Genomic DNA, 16,473 nt, shown 5'->3' on the forward strand with positions numbered 1-16,473 from the left:
AAAAATAACTAATTTTCATTTTCTACCTAGAACTGTAATTTTGTCGATCGTGGTAAAAAATGAAAATATTCAAGGACCGAGCCGGTAACCGGAAATAAAAATTTCTCTCACTGTATTCCAATTTCCGATCGAGCGATGAAATCGAGGCGAGATACAGACTGCACAGGTATAATTACGATACGGACAAGTGGATAGGTGGGTGTACGGTATGTATTGTACAGTTGTGCATACACGTACACAGACGGGATGAACAATGGCTCGTCGCGAGGTTTCTCTTAGCTATCAAATGCAGCAGACGCTGTATTCTTCGTATGACGCGAGGTGCACACCCGCAAGTCGAGCTTACGGAGTTTTGGATCCCGAGAGAGAGAGAGAGAGAGAGAGAGATGCGCCTCTACGGGGCATTCCCTGCCAACTTTGTCAAATTTTGACCCAACGATATTGGATTTGTTTGCATAATTTTCAAATTACTTACTAAAGCAGCCCCAATTGCTTCTATTTCGTTATTGTTTCACGAAACGCAAATGCCGAATTACGAATATCTGCTTCAAAAAAAAAAAAAAAGTTTTGAAAAATTGATTCATCGAGTTCAACGTCGATTTCGTTATGTGAAATCATTTCTATCGTTGCAATTTTTTTTCCTCATTTCACTTGTCGAGAGTTTCATTCAAAGTCGATATCTCACGTTTGTCTTTTAGTTTTCTGTCGGTTTTAAACTAAATAATAATAATAATATTAAACATTGATTTGTGGAAATTGAAAATGAGCAAGGTTCTAGAAACGCGAGTGGGATGTGAAAAATTATTCCAACGCGGAACCGATTTTAGAATAAACGAAACGAAAGATGATATATATATATATATGTGAGAAATTTTCGAAGGATTTTGAAAGAAGATGGGAAACGAATTGAAAATATTTTTTGATATTTAAGACTGAAAATGCTACTGCGTGAAACGATTAAAAATATAAAAATTTCAATTTTAAACACGCTATTGTAATGGGGGAATAAAATGTTTCGATGAAATTGAAAATCGACTAGCGGTAGTAACCTGTTCGATATGGCATGGAATATCCCATATTGAGATGAGCTCCGAATCCCTGTTAGGATCTGTCAAAGACGTAGATAATTCATGAGTGAATAGGAGAGGAGAGAAGAGAAGAGACGAGAAGATAATCGAAGGGGTGTGGGTAATTAATTCGCAACGGATGCGGGCACTGTTTATATAACAAAGCATCCGTGAGTACCTGGACTATACAAACTTTACTCACGACGTAAATGAATTACATATCCTTCGTCGGACTGCAAATAATCACCGAATCGATTTTACATTATTAATGGGATTCGGTTAATCCGATGTTTAATTAACGACAGACTTAGATACACGTATATTCAGTTTTCATCGCCTCGCAATTCGCTGACCAAACAACGAAGTTACAATTAAACAAATGAAAAAAAAAAAATAAAAAATAAAAAAAAAAATACCGCGATGATTTCATTCTTTCATCGTATATCGACGAATATTCTGATAGTTATTTCATTGCGATAGGTGGAGGGGGAGGATGTTGATCAATTCTTTGTACACCTGTAATACTGTAGTCTGTTTCGAAAACGCAAAATAAATTTGCAAAAATGCAATACGAACTTAAAAGATGAGTCGACGTTTAAGATCGTTCGAGATCGCAATTTTCTTGCGAAGAATTTTTGTGATAAAACAACTTCAAACTTGATACAGATTTCTCAACGCCACGGAAAATAGCTGCACAGTTAAAATTCACGATCAAACAATTTTCACGAGCATCCGAAAAACCGATTCGTTATTATACAACAACGCAAGCGTTGCAGCATTTCAATGCACAACGCGTGAGATTAATTTCCGAACGACAAATCGAAGATTATGGTATGTTCAGAATTGTATTTCAGCGATGTGTGCGGAGAATTGTAGTAATAGAAAACCATAGAGCACGCGGACAACGAGAGGAGGAGGAGGAGGATATAATACAGGCAGAGAGAACAGTCATATTCGAAATCGAGAGAGCAGTAGGTACGTATAATGCTGGATGAATCGGGTCTGACACGTGCATGAAGTATATTGCGTAGGTTGGTACGCGTGTAAATTGTATGGACACACAGAAAGATATAGCGGATCCACTATCGCGTACGCAACATTTAATAATATGAAAATCGATGAAACGAACTCCTCGCCTAGGTAATAATATATTCCCAGTGTACAGATACCCATCAAATCCCATCCTATCCTCTCATATCGCAATCCAACGATCTCAAAGCGTGGCTTCAATATTGGTTCAATATCGTACACGGTAAGAACGTAAAGCGATTTATAATTGCTGATGCTATCGTCGCTTTACGCACGTATACGTATAATAAATATGTGTGTATATTACACACCGGCATTGCATGAAATTTTTCTACATACAAAACGTGTTCCGTGTTCCACTTTGTGTATCATATTCTCTGCATCGTTATTCACTCTCCTGCGTTATAGGATGCGTTAGTTAAACAGGGTATATTATTGTAATAAAGATTGTTTGAAAATTCATCACGTTCGAAGAAACGGAAGAAGTTTATACCAACTTTAATATAATCTTTATTGTTGCCGAATCAGCAGTAAATTCAAGAATTGATCGTTGTTAACTACAGTGCAATAAATTTAACGAAAGAACGAGTGCGAATTAAAAAAACAAATATACGAAATTCAACATCACTCACGAGACAAGGTACCTAAATATTTTTATTTATTTTCCAATAAAGAAGAAAACAAACCTCAATGACGTAATTTACAAACCAAAAAAGTAAAGTAAACATCAAAGGTAGAAAAAAAGAAAGGAAAATGAAAGCGATGCGGAAGTTAATTTTGAAGAATGAACGTTGTCCTGACAATTTTTCATTCCCGTAATGGTCGATATGGCTACTCGAACGCAATCGGTAGTTGAACGGCAAAGTTGAAACGAGACTGACTCGATGGATTAATAAGGATATTATCGAGTCAGTTCGTTTGAGTATGAATTTCTACATCCGACAATTAGTCGGTTGAATATCTACGGTAGGTAAGTGAAGAGCTTTTGATAACCGTCCGACGTTCGGAGTGCGATTTACCAACGGTAGATACAAACTACGTCGGTAACAAAGTTCGAGAAAAGGTACACAGTCGGTCGGTAAAGAGCGGTAAATACCGAGAGGAGTTAAGAACGAAAATAAGCGTGAATGGAAAAAGCAATGTGACGGGAAATAATGGGGAAAACTAGGATTCGGCTTTTTTTTTTGTTGTTTTTTTTTTAAATTCTCACCTTTGAATCGTGGAAGAATTCGTACTTCCGGAAATCTTGTCGGAATACCAGTCGCTTTGGGGTGTTCGGAGCGAAGTATTCCATGTCCCTGTAAACGCGGAGGACATCTTCGTGATCCTCCAGACTTCTTTCTGAAACACAGATTTAACAAGAAATGAGAACGTTGGATAATTTTTTTTTTTTTTTTTCAAACTCTTCATTCTTTATCGTATAAATCGTCGTTAATGCGCGTTAATTTGACAGTGTTTTATCGCAAAACTTTTTCACCTACGTTTTGACATTCTTTCTGTGAAAATCGTGTGCGCGTTACGCAACAGGGTTAAAAAAAAAAAAAAAAAAAAAAAAAAAACAACACCGGCCGATGCACATGAAAGAATGATGTTCGAGTCCCAAAGGAAGAACTCGTTAGCGTTCATTAGCAGCCTCGCGTCTCTCAATGAATAGGAACGCGATAATGTAACGCGGTCGTGTTTTACCGCGTTGGAAAGTTAGCGCGTCAGTAAATCGTTCGCGACCGAACTTCCACCAATAACAATTGAAAGTAATTATTCATTGACGGTAAAAACATCCGGTATCTACCTCTATTATTATTGTTACACCCTTGCTTTGTTCTCAGGTCACGTGAGCATGTAGTTAGAAAAAAAAAAAATTACATAGAATAAGAAACAATTCAATTGTTTGCGCGTAAAGATCTTGAAACGCTTTTGCAATTATTTGAATCCAAATTCTGCATCATCGAATTCCTGAAGAATAAACAAATATTGGAAACGAGGGTGAATGGGAATTCATTTTCACATTGCAAATATCGTTAATAGGATAATGGATAATCGTCAGCACTGCAACTATCGATCATTATATAATCACCCATTATTTTCCTTCGCTGCATTATTCGCATATTCAGGTCAAATTTCGCCAATCATAGCCAAGGGATATTTGAACGCGTATGTGTATGTATGTCTATACGGGACGGATGACGGATCAAACCACCTTGAGCCAAAACCTGCGATGGCTTCAACTACCGAAGCATAAGACGTGGTTGATCGAGCAAATATGTAAGGTACACGTGTATCAAGTATGACTCGCGAACAACGTCAGGGGGAGAAAAAGAAATAGAGAGAAAATATCTCGCGAAGGATGTCTAATCCTTTCACCGTCGCCCATTTACGACTTCTTTGGTACATGTATACTGCTACGCTATTGGCTCGTATGGTGTCCACGTACGTCGCGATTGTTTCGCAATTTGCGCACTTCGGGTGCGAACAAATTAATCATCATGTATGTATGCGTGTATGAATGTATGTACCTGTGTGTATAGTTTCTCCGCAGTCTGATTCATTCGTACTTTCCCATCTTGGCAACGATTTGACCAACAATGTTAGGGATAACAATTCAACCTCAAACTATAACGGTAATTTCTGTGAAGAGAAGCTCTTCACGGTTATCGATCAATTTTCAAAATGGTCTCAATGTTCCGATCGTACGTATAAATTCACTAGAATTTATTCAACCGTTTATGGAAATGGTCAGATTTTATGTGCTTGAAGTTCCGATCGTCAAGCTCGATTAAAAATTCTTCCAATTTGGGAGGAAACTGTGAATCAATACGATATTTAACCATAATTTTATTATTGCGCATTCACAAATGGTTAATTAGGTTTCACCTACTCGCCTAAATCGAGAGAAATCTAACATCGAAATTAACAAATGAAAATTTTCATCAATCGAAACTTCAGATGCATCAGATTTTTACCGAATGAACCATGTTTCTCAACGAATCAACCAAGAAATCAGAATATTTCATCGCTCTTTGACTGAGACCATGACTCAAACGATGATTTCTCAAAATCTGGACCATAATCCTTACCGGATTGAATTTCTCAGAGACGATAATCTCGTCTTTAATCGGACAGTAGAGTATAACATAAGTTGAAACCGAAATAATTCACCTTGGTTGGATATAAACAAGGTATAATACGTATGTAAAATAATATTACGGTATAATTCACAAATGCTTGTTGATCTGACTGTTGACGAGAAAAAAAAAACGAGAAAGAATAATAATAAGAAATTACATCCGTGTAAAAAGTCAAGAAGTAAGAAAACGATTGTGGATACGCCAGGAGAATAAGAGGAGGAATGAAAGAGTGAGATACACTCGACTTGAGAAGCCATTGTAAAACATCGGTGGATTCGTTCTCTACATCCCTGAACTATACTCGGCATACACATCCTAACTAACCCGTGACCAACGATAGAATGTGGCGCCGTCCATCCGTCCTGTGCAGTGGCGGAACAAAAGGACGGTGAACCGTTCAGAAAAGAGGAGAAAAAGAAGAAGAAGAAGAAGGAGAAGAAGAGCTAGCCAAGAATTCTTGGGACGAGACTCAAAAGGACTCATCAATCAATGATAAGCGATTGTTCCACTTTAATAAATAGATAATGAATCAAGAGTGATATAATTTATAGTCGCCGGTCATTCCGAGTGTTGTAATCATCGGAAACCGGTATAAATTCAAAACAAGCCAACCGACCGCATGGCTCTCGGTTCAGAGAGCATGAAGATATGTTGTAGAGAGAAAGGACTTGCATCGGATGCAAGTCGACGGAAATCTAATCAATTGATTGGACGGTAGTGATGGGTTTGGCTATTTCTTCATCTCTCGTCCTCGTTCCCTCTTCACCTGCCAGCGGCAAAAAGTGAATGATCAGAAGAAAAGGATGACATTGTAATACGGGAGTGTGTTACAATGTCTCATTCGAAAAAGACTACTTCACAATACATGATATATTCTTTAGCGTGAGTCTGCGAACGGAACAACGACGATCATCCGACTGGCGGTTAGTTCACCATGAGCACTAATTACCAGAGGAGGTTGTTTAGTCGATGAGAACAGGTATCGACGAATGGATAGACGAGCTTTGCGAGTCCATCGACCCGACATCAATGAAGTCGGCTGTTAATGAATGGTCTGCTACAACATCACGTAAGTGGTGCGCGTGGGTGTGAATACAGGAACTGATAAATGTAAGTAAGAATGTTGGAAGACTAGGAAGAAGTCCCAAGAATAACCTCACTTGTATCGGATCGATCCAAGGATCAAAGCGTTTTTCGAATATTGTCTTGGAGAATGAGGTTGAAGTTAGTTAACGTTAACGTAAACTAAGGTAGAATCATTGTTGCACACGATTATATGACTTTCGAGAAGTTGGCTTTGCAAAACATGAGTATATTTTGTTTCTCACGATTAACTAAACTGAGAAAGTAACTATTTTCCCCCCAAACATTCATCGTTTACGGTAAAGTTACCAGCTTCATATCATCCTCATGGTGCATGCGACATAAGGATGAAAAGTGGTCTTCTGGAGTAGATTCAATTTGTTCACTAAAACCGAACTCCCTGATCTAACATCAATGAGAAACGTGATAGCCGTCCCTAAATTGTTCAAGGTAATTTTGGCGTCACGTGTGTATCGTCACGACAAAATACACGATACCATAGTGTTATCGGGTAGAATCGATCACCGAATAAAATCGAAAGTAGTTTCGACACGAGGTCTGAGATTAATGTAACGTCGTTACAGAGTTATTAGCAAAACTGATCATTTGTTCGTGATATCTTATCGACTTACTACGCATAGTTATATTAAATTATAGACGATTCTAGTTTCCACGCGACGATGTGACGCGGGTCGAAAATTTGTTCGACTAATTAAATTGATGATGATGACTATTATGATTGTTATGATTATTCGTGGACATCTGCAACCGTCGTTATAAAACTTTTACTAGTGAGTGATCGTTGGAAGTAAGTTTGTTTTAACAGCAACACGCGTAGTTGGCAGCAAAAGGGTCCCCGAACATCATCGATCATCCGGCCAATTTCACTTGACTGACCGAATATACATACAGGGACAATCTCTTGATACTTGATAATCAACCGCGCAAGCGCGAGTTTTATCGGCTGGCCATCCCGAGTTTCAGCTGTCAAACTAGTTCTGCCGGCGATGTGGTTGATACGAATTTTCGAGGTTAGAATCTCGAATAATCGAGGTAGCGACTCGGAAAGGTTTCGGAAGCATTTGTTGTCGGGTCGGAAAGTCGATTCTTCAAAGAACGCTCGGAATTCAACGCTTACGCTCTTTGAAAATTCAAACGTAGACATTTTGCGTAGGTTGGCACGCCTGCGTCGCGGACAAAAATATCGCTGCGGGAAGATTTCGCCGACCAATAAGATTGAATTATTTGGCGCATGCGCGGTTGATTTTCAACTTCCAAGAGATTGTCCCGGCATTTAGAATAAAATGATAAACGTGTTACGGTCGAATTAATTATGCACGCGTTTGTTTCTTCCTTCCGTTTTTACTTTTCATTTCTCCCCCCTTCTCTTATTCTTTCAATCAAAGCTAGTCGTTTTCATACATCAGGGAAAATATTTCGTTATTCTTCTACCATTTAATTTTCATCCTCGCTAATCAACTGTTGCCAACTAAAGTAAATAACACTGATTTCCCTGAAATTACTGAACCGGAATCGCGTATCGTCCGCGTTTGATTGATTGAGGGAATGAAAGTTTGGTCAATCGAACGATTAAATACGATCGATCAATCAATTCGTCGAAATAAGTGAGAATTCTTGCTAAATTTCAATGAATCACTAATTGAAGTGTAACGATTATAAAATTCTCGTCACATTGCCAGATTAATTACGTTTCACATTTTTTCTTCATTCTTAATTACCCCTCTCTCTTTCTCTTTCTGTCTCTGATTTTATTGTCATGTTAGCGGACATTGTAAAACGGTATAAATTTATTAACGAATGTTAAATTGCATACTCGCTTATGTTATATTGTGCAGTATACGTATAATGTAACGTCAAATGATTTACAACTCCCCGGTATACGAGTCAATTTTTTACTCGTTCCTATAATTTATTTCTCTTTTAACTACGCGATCCTTGTACATTGATCCTCTCAACTAGCCAAGCTATAATTAGCGTAACATTTTAACGAACTACGTCATTTTATATACATAGATAATAGTACATTACGTCTTTGCACGCTGATATAATTGTTGCAGTTTATGTACCCACTTCAGCTTATTATATCGATATACATCTTAAATAACTAGGGTTTGTAGTTACTACAGGTATGAAGAATAAGGAGATTTTCTCCAACATTTATATAAACATACACCATATATAATACACGCTTGTCTAATTAACGGTAAAACGAAACAACTTGCCGGAAACTCGTTGCGGTTCTAAAATCCCTTATTACACGAACAAAGTTATAATGCAAGCAATTTATTGTATCAACTTATACAAACGGTTATTAAATACTTTATTTTCAGCTCGACTACTTTGTACATCGTATTATTACCGTCTTCTGCGTCTTATTCGCGTGATATTCAGATTATTTCTGAATATCCTCTTGAAAAAAAAATTCACGCTAAACTGCGATATTTGAACATTTTTATAAACTCGTAATCAAATTTAACGACATAGGAATCTAACGGCGAGTTATAATCGATATTGTATAATATTATTTAATAGGGAGGAGTCCGTCACAGAAGGTTCGCAATATCAACTAGCCAGTTATTTATTGCCTCGTGAATGATGACGTGTGTTAAGTATTAGATTCTCAATGTAGTAATTAAGACGACGGTATTCTTTTAACGATCCTATCGTTAAATTGAAACCGGATTTTTTTTTAGCGTCAGATTACCGCAAGTACATAATTCAGAAAAAAACAAAACATTTCATCGTTACATTACAAGTATCATTTTACAATTCTCTAATTCAATATGTATACGACACAACAACCTAGCCCGTTTTGATTTTTTAAAATTATTATTATTACTGTTTTATTATTATTATTATCGTTGTCGTTGCCGTTGTCGTTGTCGTTGTCTTATTATTATTAACAGACAGACAGAAATATTCGAAGTATTCTATAGAACTGTCAACTGACACGCGATGCTCGATGCGTGTTTCAATGTTGAAAAAGAACAATTTTTGACACTTTTTTCCATACAATCGATTCATTATATATTCCTCACTGCACGTGATAAAAATTAATTTTAGTAAATTCGATTAACACAAATTGAGATAGTTGATTAGCAGTTTGAGAAAAGGTTTCCTAATAACACGATTTAAAATGATCAAACTCTGGATTGACCTTTTTATCCGATTCTAATGTTTTTCGGCTTATTCTTCTCGTTGACCATATCCCCACAAAACTTATCTTTAAAAAAAAAAAAAAAATCATTCTAGCAATCTTACATTACAGGACAATTATAAAATACAAATGTAATTGATGACGATTATACGTAAAGCCGTAATAACACGAATCAAATTTTAATTTTTTTTTTTTTTTTTAACACTAAAGTCTGATTATTTTGAACAGTCAGACTATTAAAAAAACCTTTTTCTAAATCATTGAAGTCTTAGCTCTCGAATTAGTTGGGATTCGTTTCCATCACATAGCAGCGATGTTGTTGTTTCATTCGCATTCGCTATCATTGTCACGAATGTAAAAATTGCTGGAAAATTCTTTGAATATTGTTTTTTTTTTCTTTCTCTCCTTTAATTCATTCAACAAACTTTTGATCCAGACCGATTCGTCCCTGTAAAATAAAGTTCTCCGACTTCTCGGGCTCTTGCAATATCAAAGTAGACTTTGGGGGGAGGGAACAGGGATGAACGCAACGTGTTGGGTATCGAGGCACATAAAGGCGGGGTAGGAGAAGCAGGTAAACGAGAAGAGGGTAGGAGGAAGAATAGGGAAAGGAACAGGTATAGGGAGTGTAGGGACACAAGGGAGGGAAAATGGGGTGGGAGAAGGATCCCTGACCTGGGCCAAGTTGCGTATTGATTCTTGGCTGCAGCGTAGAAACTACGCCGCACCTCCTATCCGTCCCTACTATATGCGTACGTAAAAATATACACATGTACACGAGTGCAAAGGTACGCTTGGGAACAATGAATCTGAGACGACTAATTTTTTTCCACTAGACCAGTTACGTTGGCAACACTGAGAAACCTGCAGCGCCACAGTCGGCCGAGCGTGAAACAAACTGAATCTCAATAAACGTAACATAAGCCGTGACCGTAGAATCTAACCTTAGAATAAATACCGCGGGGATGATGAGTTGTTAGATCGACACGTATTCTTTCTATTTTATTTTTTTTTCTTTTCTTTTTGTTTCTTCGTTCCCTCTCAATCATCGAAACTGGGACCACTTTCTCTTACACGCTTACAACTCGTTAGTTTGTCTTCTTGCGTTCTTTTTCATTTTCTGTCATTGCGCTCACAGTAAAACCAACAACAACGACAATAAATAATTCTACAATATATTGAAATCGTTTGTTAAACTATAAGATATTGTTACCTGTAATTGTTATACTTGTATAAGAAATGTGAGTTGGAAACTAAGATTTCGTCGCTGATTCGTTGACACAATACGAGAAGCATCAATTTCTAATGGCACAATAACAATTAAGCGATAAACGCGAATGTCAATATAGCAGCTTTCCGAAAGGAATGCTGTGAAAATAACCTCCAACATCGCTTGATCGCCACAACGAATACAATTCGTGAAAACAATTCAATCGAGGAGACTGACGAACAAGCCAGTAGGAAAAAAAAAAGGGAAGAAAAAAGAGACAGAGCGATAAATGAATCAAAAAGAGGATTGAATATACAGACTGTGAATTCTCGAATGAATCACGATACTATACATATAATAGAATACAATAAACATGGTAATTCCTTTTCTCTATTCCGCACACAATATTTTCTCTCAAGGTAATGTAGTACTCCTACCTTTACCGACCGAGCAAACTCACCCTATTTCTTCCTACGTAATAAATAAACAAACGAACGGAAAAGGGTTCAAATTTCGACGGTGCATCGCTATTTCGTGGAGGAATTCAGGAGTTACTAGTATCCCGAAAATTGTCAAAAAACTGTGTGGTTTTTTGACACGTGTTACTATTCCCACATTTCCTGGACTTCAGGGGCCAAAAGGTCCCATATCTGAGACACGTTGCGGAATTCCGGAAAGAATGACGTGTAAAATGAGAAGTTGTGGGACTGTTTTCACGCAATATAGAAGTCGCCAGACGGAAACTAAGAATTAAAATAATTTCGTAAATAAAAGATGCTCTCACGATCAGCTCACGATCAGAAATGACACATTTTTTTTCACAATTTTCGTTATACGAATAACTTTCCTCATTTTCGTTACAAAATAGCGTTGCACCGTCAAAATTTGAACCCTTTTCGTTCATTTGTTTATTTAATATAGGAAGAAAAGGGTGAGTTTGCTCGGTCGGTAAGGGGAGGATTACTGCATGACCTTAATCTCTTATCAATCTCCTTGTCGTTGTTATTGTTTATAAAATCGAACAGGAGCGATGCTCTCCCTCTTTTTCTCTCCCATCCATTCTTCCTTCCTTCCTTCTTTCCTTCCTCCTGCACCTCCCCAATTTCCTCGTAATAATAACTAACCAACAGACTTCCAAGGCGCCACCGTTGAACTAAATTATACCGTCGAAACGTCGTCGTTATAGCTGGTGGGCATAACTTATGACTACACAATGTATACGTATATTATAAATATTTGTAACAAATTATTTATATTCTACAGATTTCTTATAATACCCGTAATAACTTCCTCATAAAACTGTGTCTGCAGCCCAACGATAAGCTAATTTCTAAATTTCATTACACGTAGGAATCCGTCGAAATATTTTCATAACCTCATAAAACCGCAAAGTTATAACAAAAAATATGTCATATATATATTCGCAAATTTCTGGATATCCCATCTGTCCGGAATTATTTTATATACGGGGTAGTCTAAATGAAAGTGAACAAAGTTTCACCCCGATCCCCACCGAATGGTCACGGATTTATTTCCCACTTCTGCTGATCTGCACTACCAAATATACATTTTCTAATTTTTACAGATTTTATTCCACCCACTTTTTGCGAAAAATGTTCTTCTAAAAAGATTCGAAACTTTTCGTGAATTTTCTTTGACTGAGGAGCAAACTTTTTTACATGACTAAAAATGAACCCAACCGTTATTTCTCATCATATTAATTTCGTATATTTATTTATTCTATTTTTTATTCATTTTTTTTTCATCCTACTTATTGTTACACATGCATTACTTTTTTTCTCATACACAGAAATAAGCTTATGGCTGGATAAACGGTAAAACAAGTACATACCCATATAGCAACACAGTTTACAGTATTTCGTTATAAGTTCGCCCATGTAGCTTTGATATTTAAGGTAGTAGTCTGGTAACTTGGGTTCAAAAAATGGAGAATTGTTTTTTTTCTTAATTTGAAAGTACAATGTCTTGAGAATATACTGTGAAAATTTTAGACGGAAATTGGAAATATTTCGGGAGTTATAACGAGTTTCCCAGAGCGCCTCGGAGTCCAACCTTTAAGGTCGACCGGCAGCTGCAACCGCTCGGACCCTTCTATTGTTTGCGCGCATTTTTTATACCTGGGTTGACTCTGTTATTCTATTATATATATTTATATTATATATATTTATTCACAGGCATAGACGATTGACGTAAGTATAAGTTTACTTATGAAAATTTCTTGTTGAACTTTAAACGCGTTTTTCTCAAAACATTGTTTTTCTGGTCGGCCCGGGTGCTAACTTTTTTTCTACCGAACCGATTGCTTTCAAATTTTAACAGGCTGTTCTACACACTTATAGTTCTCGTCGGTACTGACGAGAATTTTTTTCACCCCTAACTTTTTATTTTACAACCCTTTCTTTGCTAAAATAAAAGGACTTTTTTTTCAAAGTCCGCCACTTTGTTATTTACCCTTGAAATTTAACTTCGGTAGTTCCGACCAGAATGACATGTCTATAGATTAAGAATAATCAAGAATATTTGAGTTCAGATAACATCAAGAGCCAAAATCACCCGGGCCACCCACGTGTATTTTTTTTGAGGTTCCAACTTCGAGTGACAATAATAATAGTAATAAACTATTAAATTTTTTCAAATAAATTTTTTTTTATATTTTCAACATGTAAATAAAAACACTCTAAATATTCAAGATAATTCATTTTTATTTTCCTATAAAAAACCACCCTCCAAAAAAGTCATGAAAATAGGCATAAGTTACCAGACTACTACCTTAACGTGACGTCGTTTAGATTATTCAGATTTTTGTCAGAGAGTAAAAGAATAATTTTAGACTTTACGGTCATGTCTGTAAGACGCGGATGAGACGTAAACAATTAATGAAAACGAATGGTTTTTTTTTTCTAAATTTATTTAAGCGGTTTCTTCACCGTTTATTCATCTGACCTCGTCAAACTCGAAGGAATTTCTTTTTTCATGTCCTAATTTCGAATAACAAACGGTGAAGAGCTGACTGGATATATGACGGAACGATGTGTAAACAAATCGAGACTTGCGACGAAGACGAATTTCCGTGTACTTAATTCCACAATAAATCGCGTGCAATAAATATTCGAGAACAAAGTTTTCTAGAAATTCTTTATTAATATAACCGTTTCACTGATTTGATAGACGACAGAAAAACTGTCTGAAATAATAAGTTCTCCTTCCGTAGGTTATAATTAAATTACATCTTCGTAGATTTAGCGGTAACTTCAGAGAGAAAACACACACACACACAGTTTGTTATATTTATAACAACATATCGTAGAAAGAGAACGAACCAGCTTTCAGAAAATTTGTAGACTTGATAGAGAGGGGAAAAATTACGAAAAAAAGAAAAAACAAGAAAGAAAGTAACTTACCCAATCCAACTTCAGGCCAGGATTCTACAATCGCCCATGACTTATCTTTGGCGACGCGATTTTTCACTGCCAAAATTTGACACAAATCGATACTCCGAAGATTCTTCTCAATGATAACGGATTGATAGCTGCCATCATCGTTGTAAAAAACTAACTCCTCCTGAAAGCCAAATCAATGCAGTTTTAAAATAAAGCGAATACATTTACTTAGTTAATCCGACGCTTATCAATTTCGATGCAATTTCTTCTTGTTCTAAGTTAGTAACGTTATCGGTAGCGAAGCATTGGTGAAAAAAAAAAAATCACCATTTTCTTATTCTCACAATAATTTTTAAAGAACTAATGTTGTTTTGTTTTATTACCGTTTACCGAATTTCAAACCATTCCAAAATCGCGATGTAACGGTTTTTTCCTCAGCATGAATCGTTCCGCTAACTACGTTACTTACTTCAACAATTCGGTACAATCTGACACGTGTGAATATACGCGAGGAAAAACAAAAAAGTAGAAAAAAGAAAGGAAATACCCGTAAATTTGTATTTAAAACTGTTTTTCATACGCATACTGGTAATTCGAATTGAAGCTCGATAAATTCCTCCAACTGGTTTTAATAAGAAATGACAAAAATCATCGACACGTAGTGCCTCTAACAAGATTATTTATTTTCTCAAGTTTAAATTGTGACATCATCGACGCATCATCGTACTTCAAAATATTAGTCACTATACAAATATATAGACGGTATACGTATATGACCTACACTGAGAAAAATTTCATTTGTCATAGTAACTGAAAAAATTCAGTAACGCGGGTATCATTAGAAAAACTGTTTGAATATCGTTGGAATTACGAAAAACGAGGTACGCGTAAACATTTTGCGCTATCGCCGATCCTTCTTTGGTAATCGCAACGCAAAATTAGTTTCTGAGGTTTACTCGACTTTTTTAGTTAAACAAGGCTTCAACGTCAATTTATCGTTGCGTAAGCATTAAATTTTCGCAACAGTTACGAGAAAATATAGCAACAGCGATCGTAATGAGAAAGAATAGCAACGGATGCTAGACTTTACGGTAACGGCTAAAAAACTAATTTTCATTTTCTACCTTGAACAATATTTTTCGACTGTGGTGAAAAATGAAAATAGTCAAGAACTGAGCGGTAAACGAAACTAAAAATTTCTCTCAGTGTATACGACGTATCGAAATTTGTTTTTTTTTTTTTTATTTTTTTAACAACTTTCTTTTTCAAGTCAAAAGGAAGACGGAGGAAAAGAGGAAGAAAAAAAAAACGGCGAGATGGCACGGTTGTGGATAATACGATGGCGTGGATGTGGAATAACAAATATTGTTCACAGCACATTGCTTAGACATGACGTGATAAGTAGGGATTACCAGTCTCTCACTATCGGTATCGCAGCGAGATGTGGAGGGCCCGTAAGACGAGTTAAGAGAGCCAAGCTCGAACACATTGTTTATACTTCCGACCTTCTCGGAATCCGAAGGGGCAGCGGATTTGGTGCTTGAACTGCTTTCACCTTGGAGGCATCCGCACATATTCGGGAACCAATCTGAAGGCAGAAGATTAAAATAGTATCGATTAGCGTTGTCGAAGAGGCTGAACGATTACGATCATGTCGTTAATCAATTTTGTTGATATATTGTCGATGTATTCTATGAAATCGGTGTTTGTTTTGTTGTGTTTGCACCTTAGAGCGTAATGTAAACACAGAGGGAACATCGATGCCGAAAAAGTGTTCGAGCCCAAGAGAGAGATAGAGAGAGAGGGAGACTAGATGCTCCTCTCTCTCTCTTTCTCTTTCTTTCTATTTTATTTTTACAGATGCGTTAAACAAGGAAAGAAACTAGACTTGATACTTCACTCTCTGTGCCGATTGTCACTTATTCGTAAGGGCATACCTTGGTTTCCAGCATTTAAATATGAGATATAAGAGTTAGGGATTTTGTTATTGTACGGTTGGACGACCTGCTTGGTCAAGTTCGGTAGTTTAGGGAACGCACGCGCGACAGAGGAAGAATTAAAATGGCGTCCTTCAGTCACGCCGCGCAGTTACAGCGACCCCTACGAAAGTATGAAATAAACCGTTTCGAGACATTTTAATATAAAAAATTACAGTGTTTTATTTCATTATTAAGGACTTGGAATGATCTAGTAAACATCATGCAATTATACATAATATAATAAGACAATTTGATTTTACCATATCTGTTATTACAGGACTCCGCAGAATCCTTGAGTAAATTGACTTCCGGTCGGATTGGCTGGATTTTCAGTATGTCAGAGTACATATTCTCCTGATCAAAAGCTACCATGGACACAAGTCCCGGAAATCAGAGTAGTT

At 36.7% G+C, this 16,473-nt stretch overlaps 1 protein-coding gene across 6 annotated transcripts in view; it reads right to left on the reverse strand.

Moving 5' to 3' along the window:
- The window catches only part of LOC124217434 (growth factor receptor-bound protein 14), a 299,568-nt gene that overhangs the window by 215,767 nt on the left and 67,328 nt on the right, over window positions 1-16,473 (reverse strand). For all 6 annotated transcript variants that reach the window (XM_046622999.2, XM_046622998.2, XM_046622995.2 and 3 more), the window contains 3 exons: window positions 15,506-15,681; window positions 14,115-14,274; window positions 3,307-3,437 (listed from right to left, as the gene is read on the reverse strand). In XM_046622999.2, the coding sequence (XP_046478955.1) occupies window positions 3,307-3,437; window positions 14,115-14,274; window positions 15,506-15,681 (467 nt within the window). The remainder of the gene's footprint in view (window positions 1-3,306; window positions 3,438-14,114; window positions 14,275-15,505; window positions 15,682-16,473) is intronic.

This window comes from Neodiprion pinetum, chromosome 4 (genome assembly GCF_021155775.2).
Source record: "Neodiprion pinetum isolate iyNeoPine1 chromosome 4, iyNeoPine1.2, whole genome shotgun sequence".
NCBI lineage: Eukaryota > Metazoa > Arthropoda > Insecta > Hymenoptera > Diprionidae > Neodiprion > Neodiprion pinetum.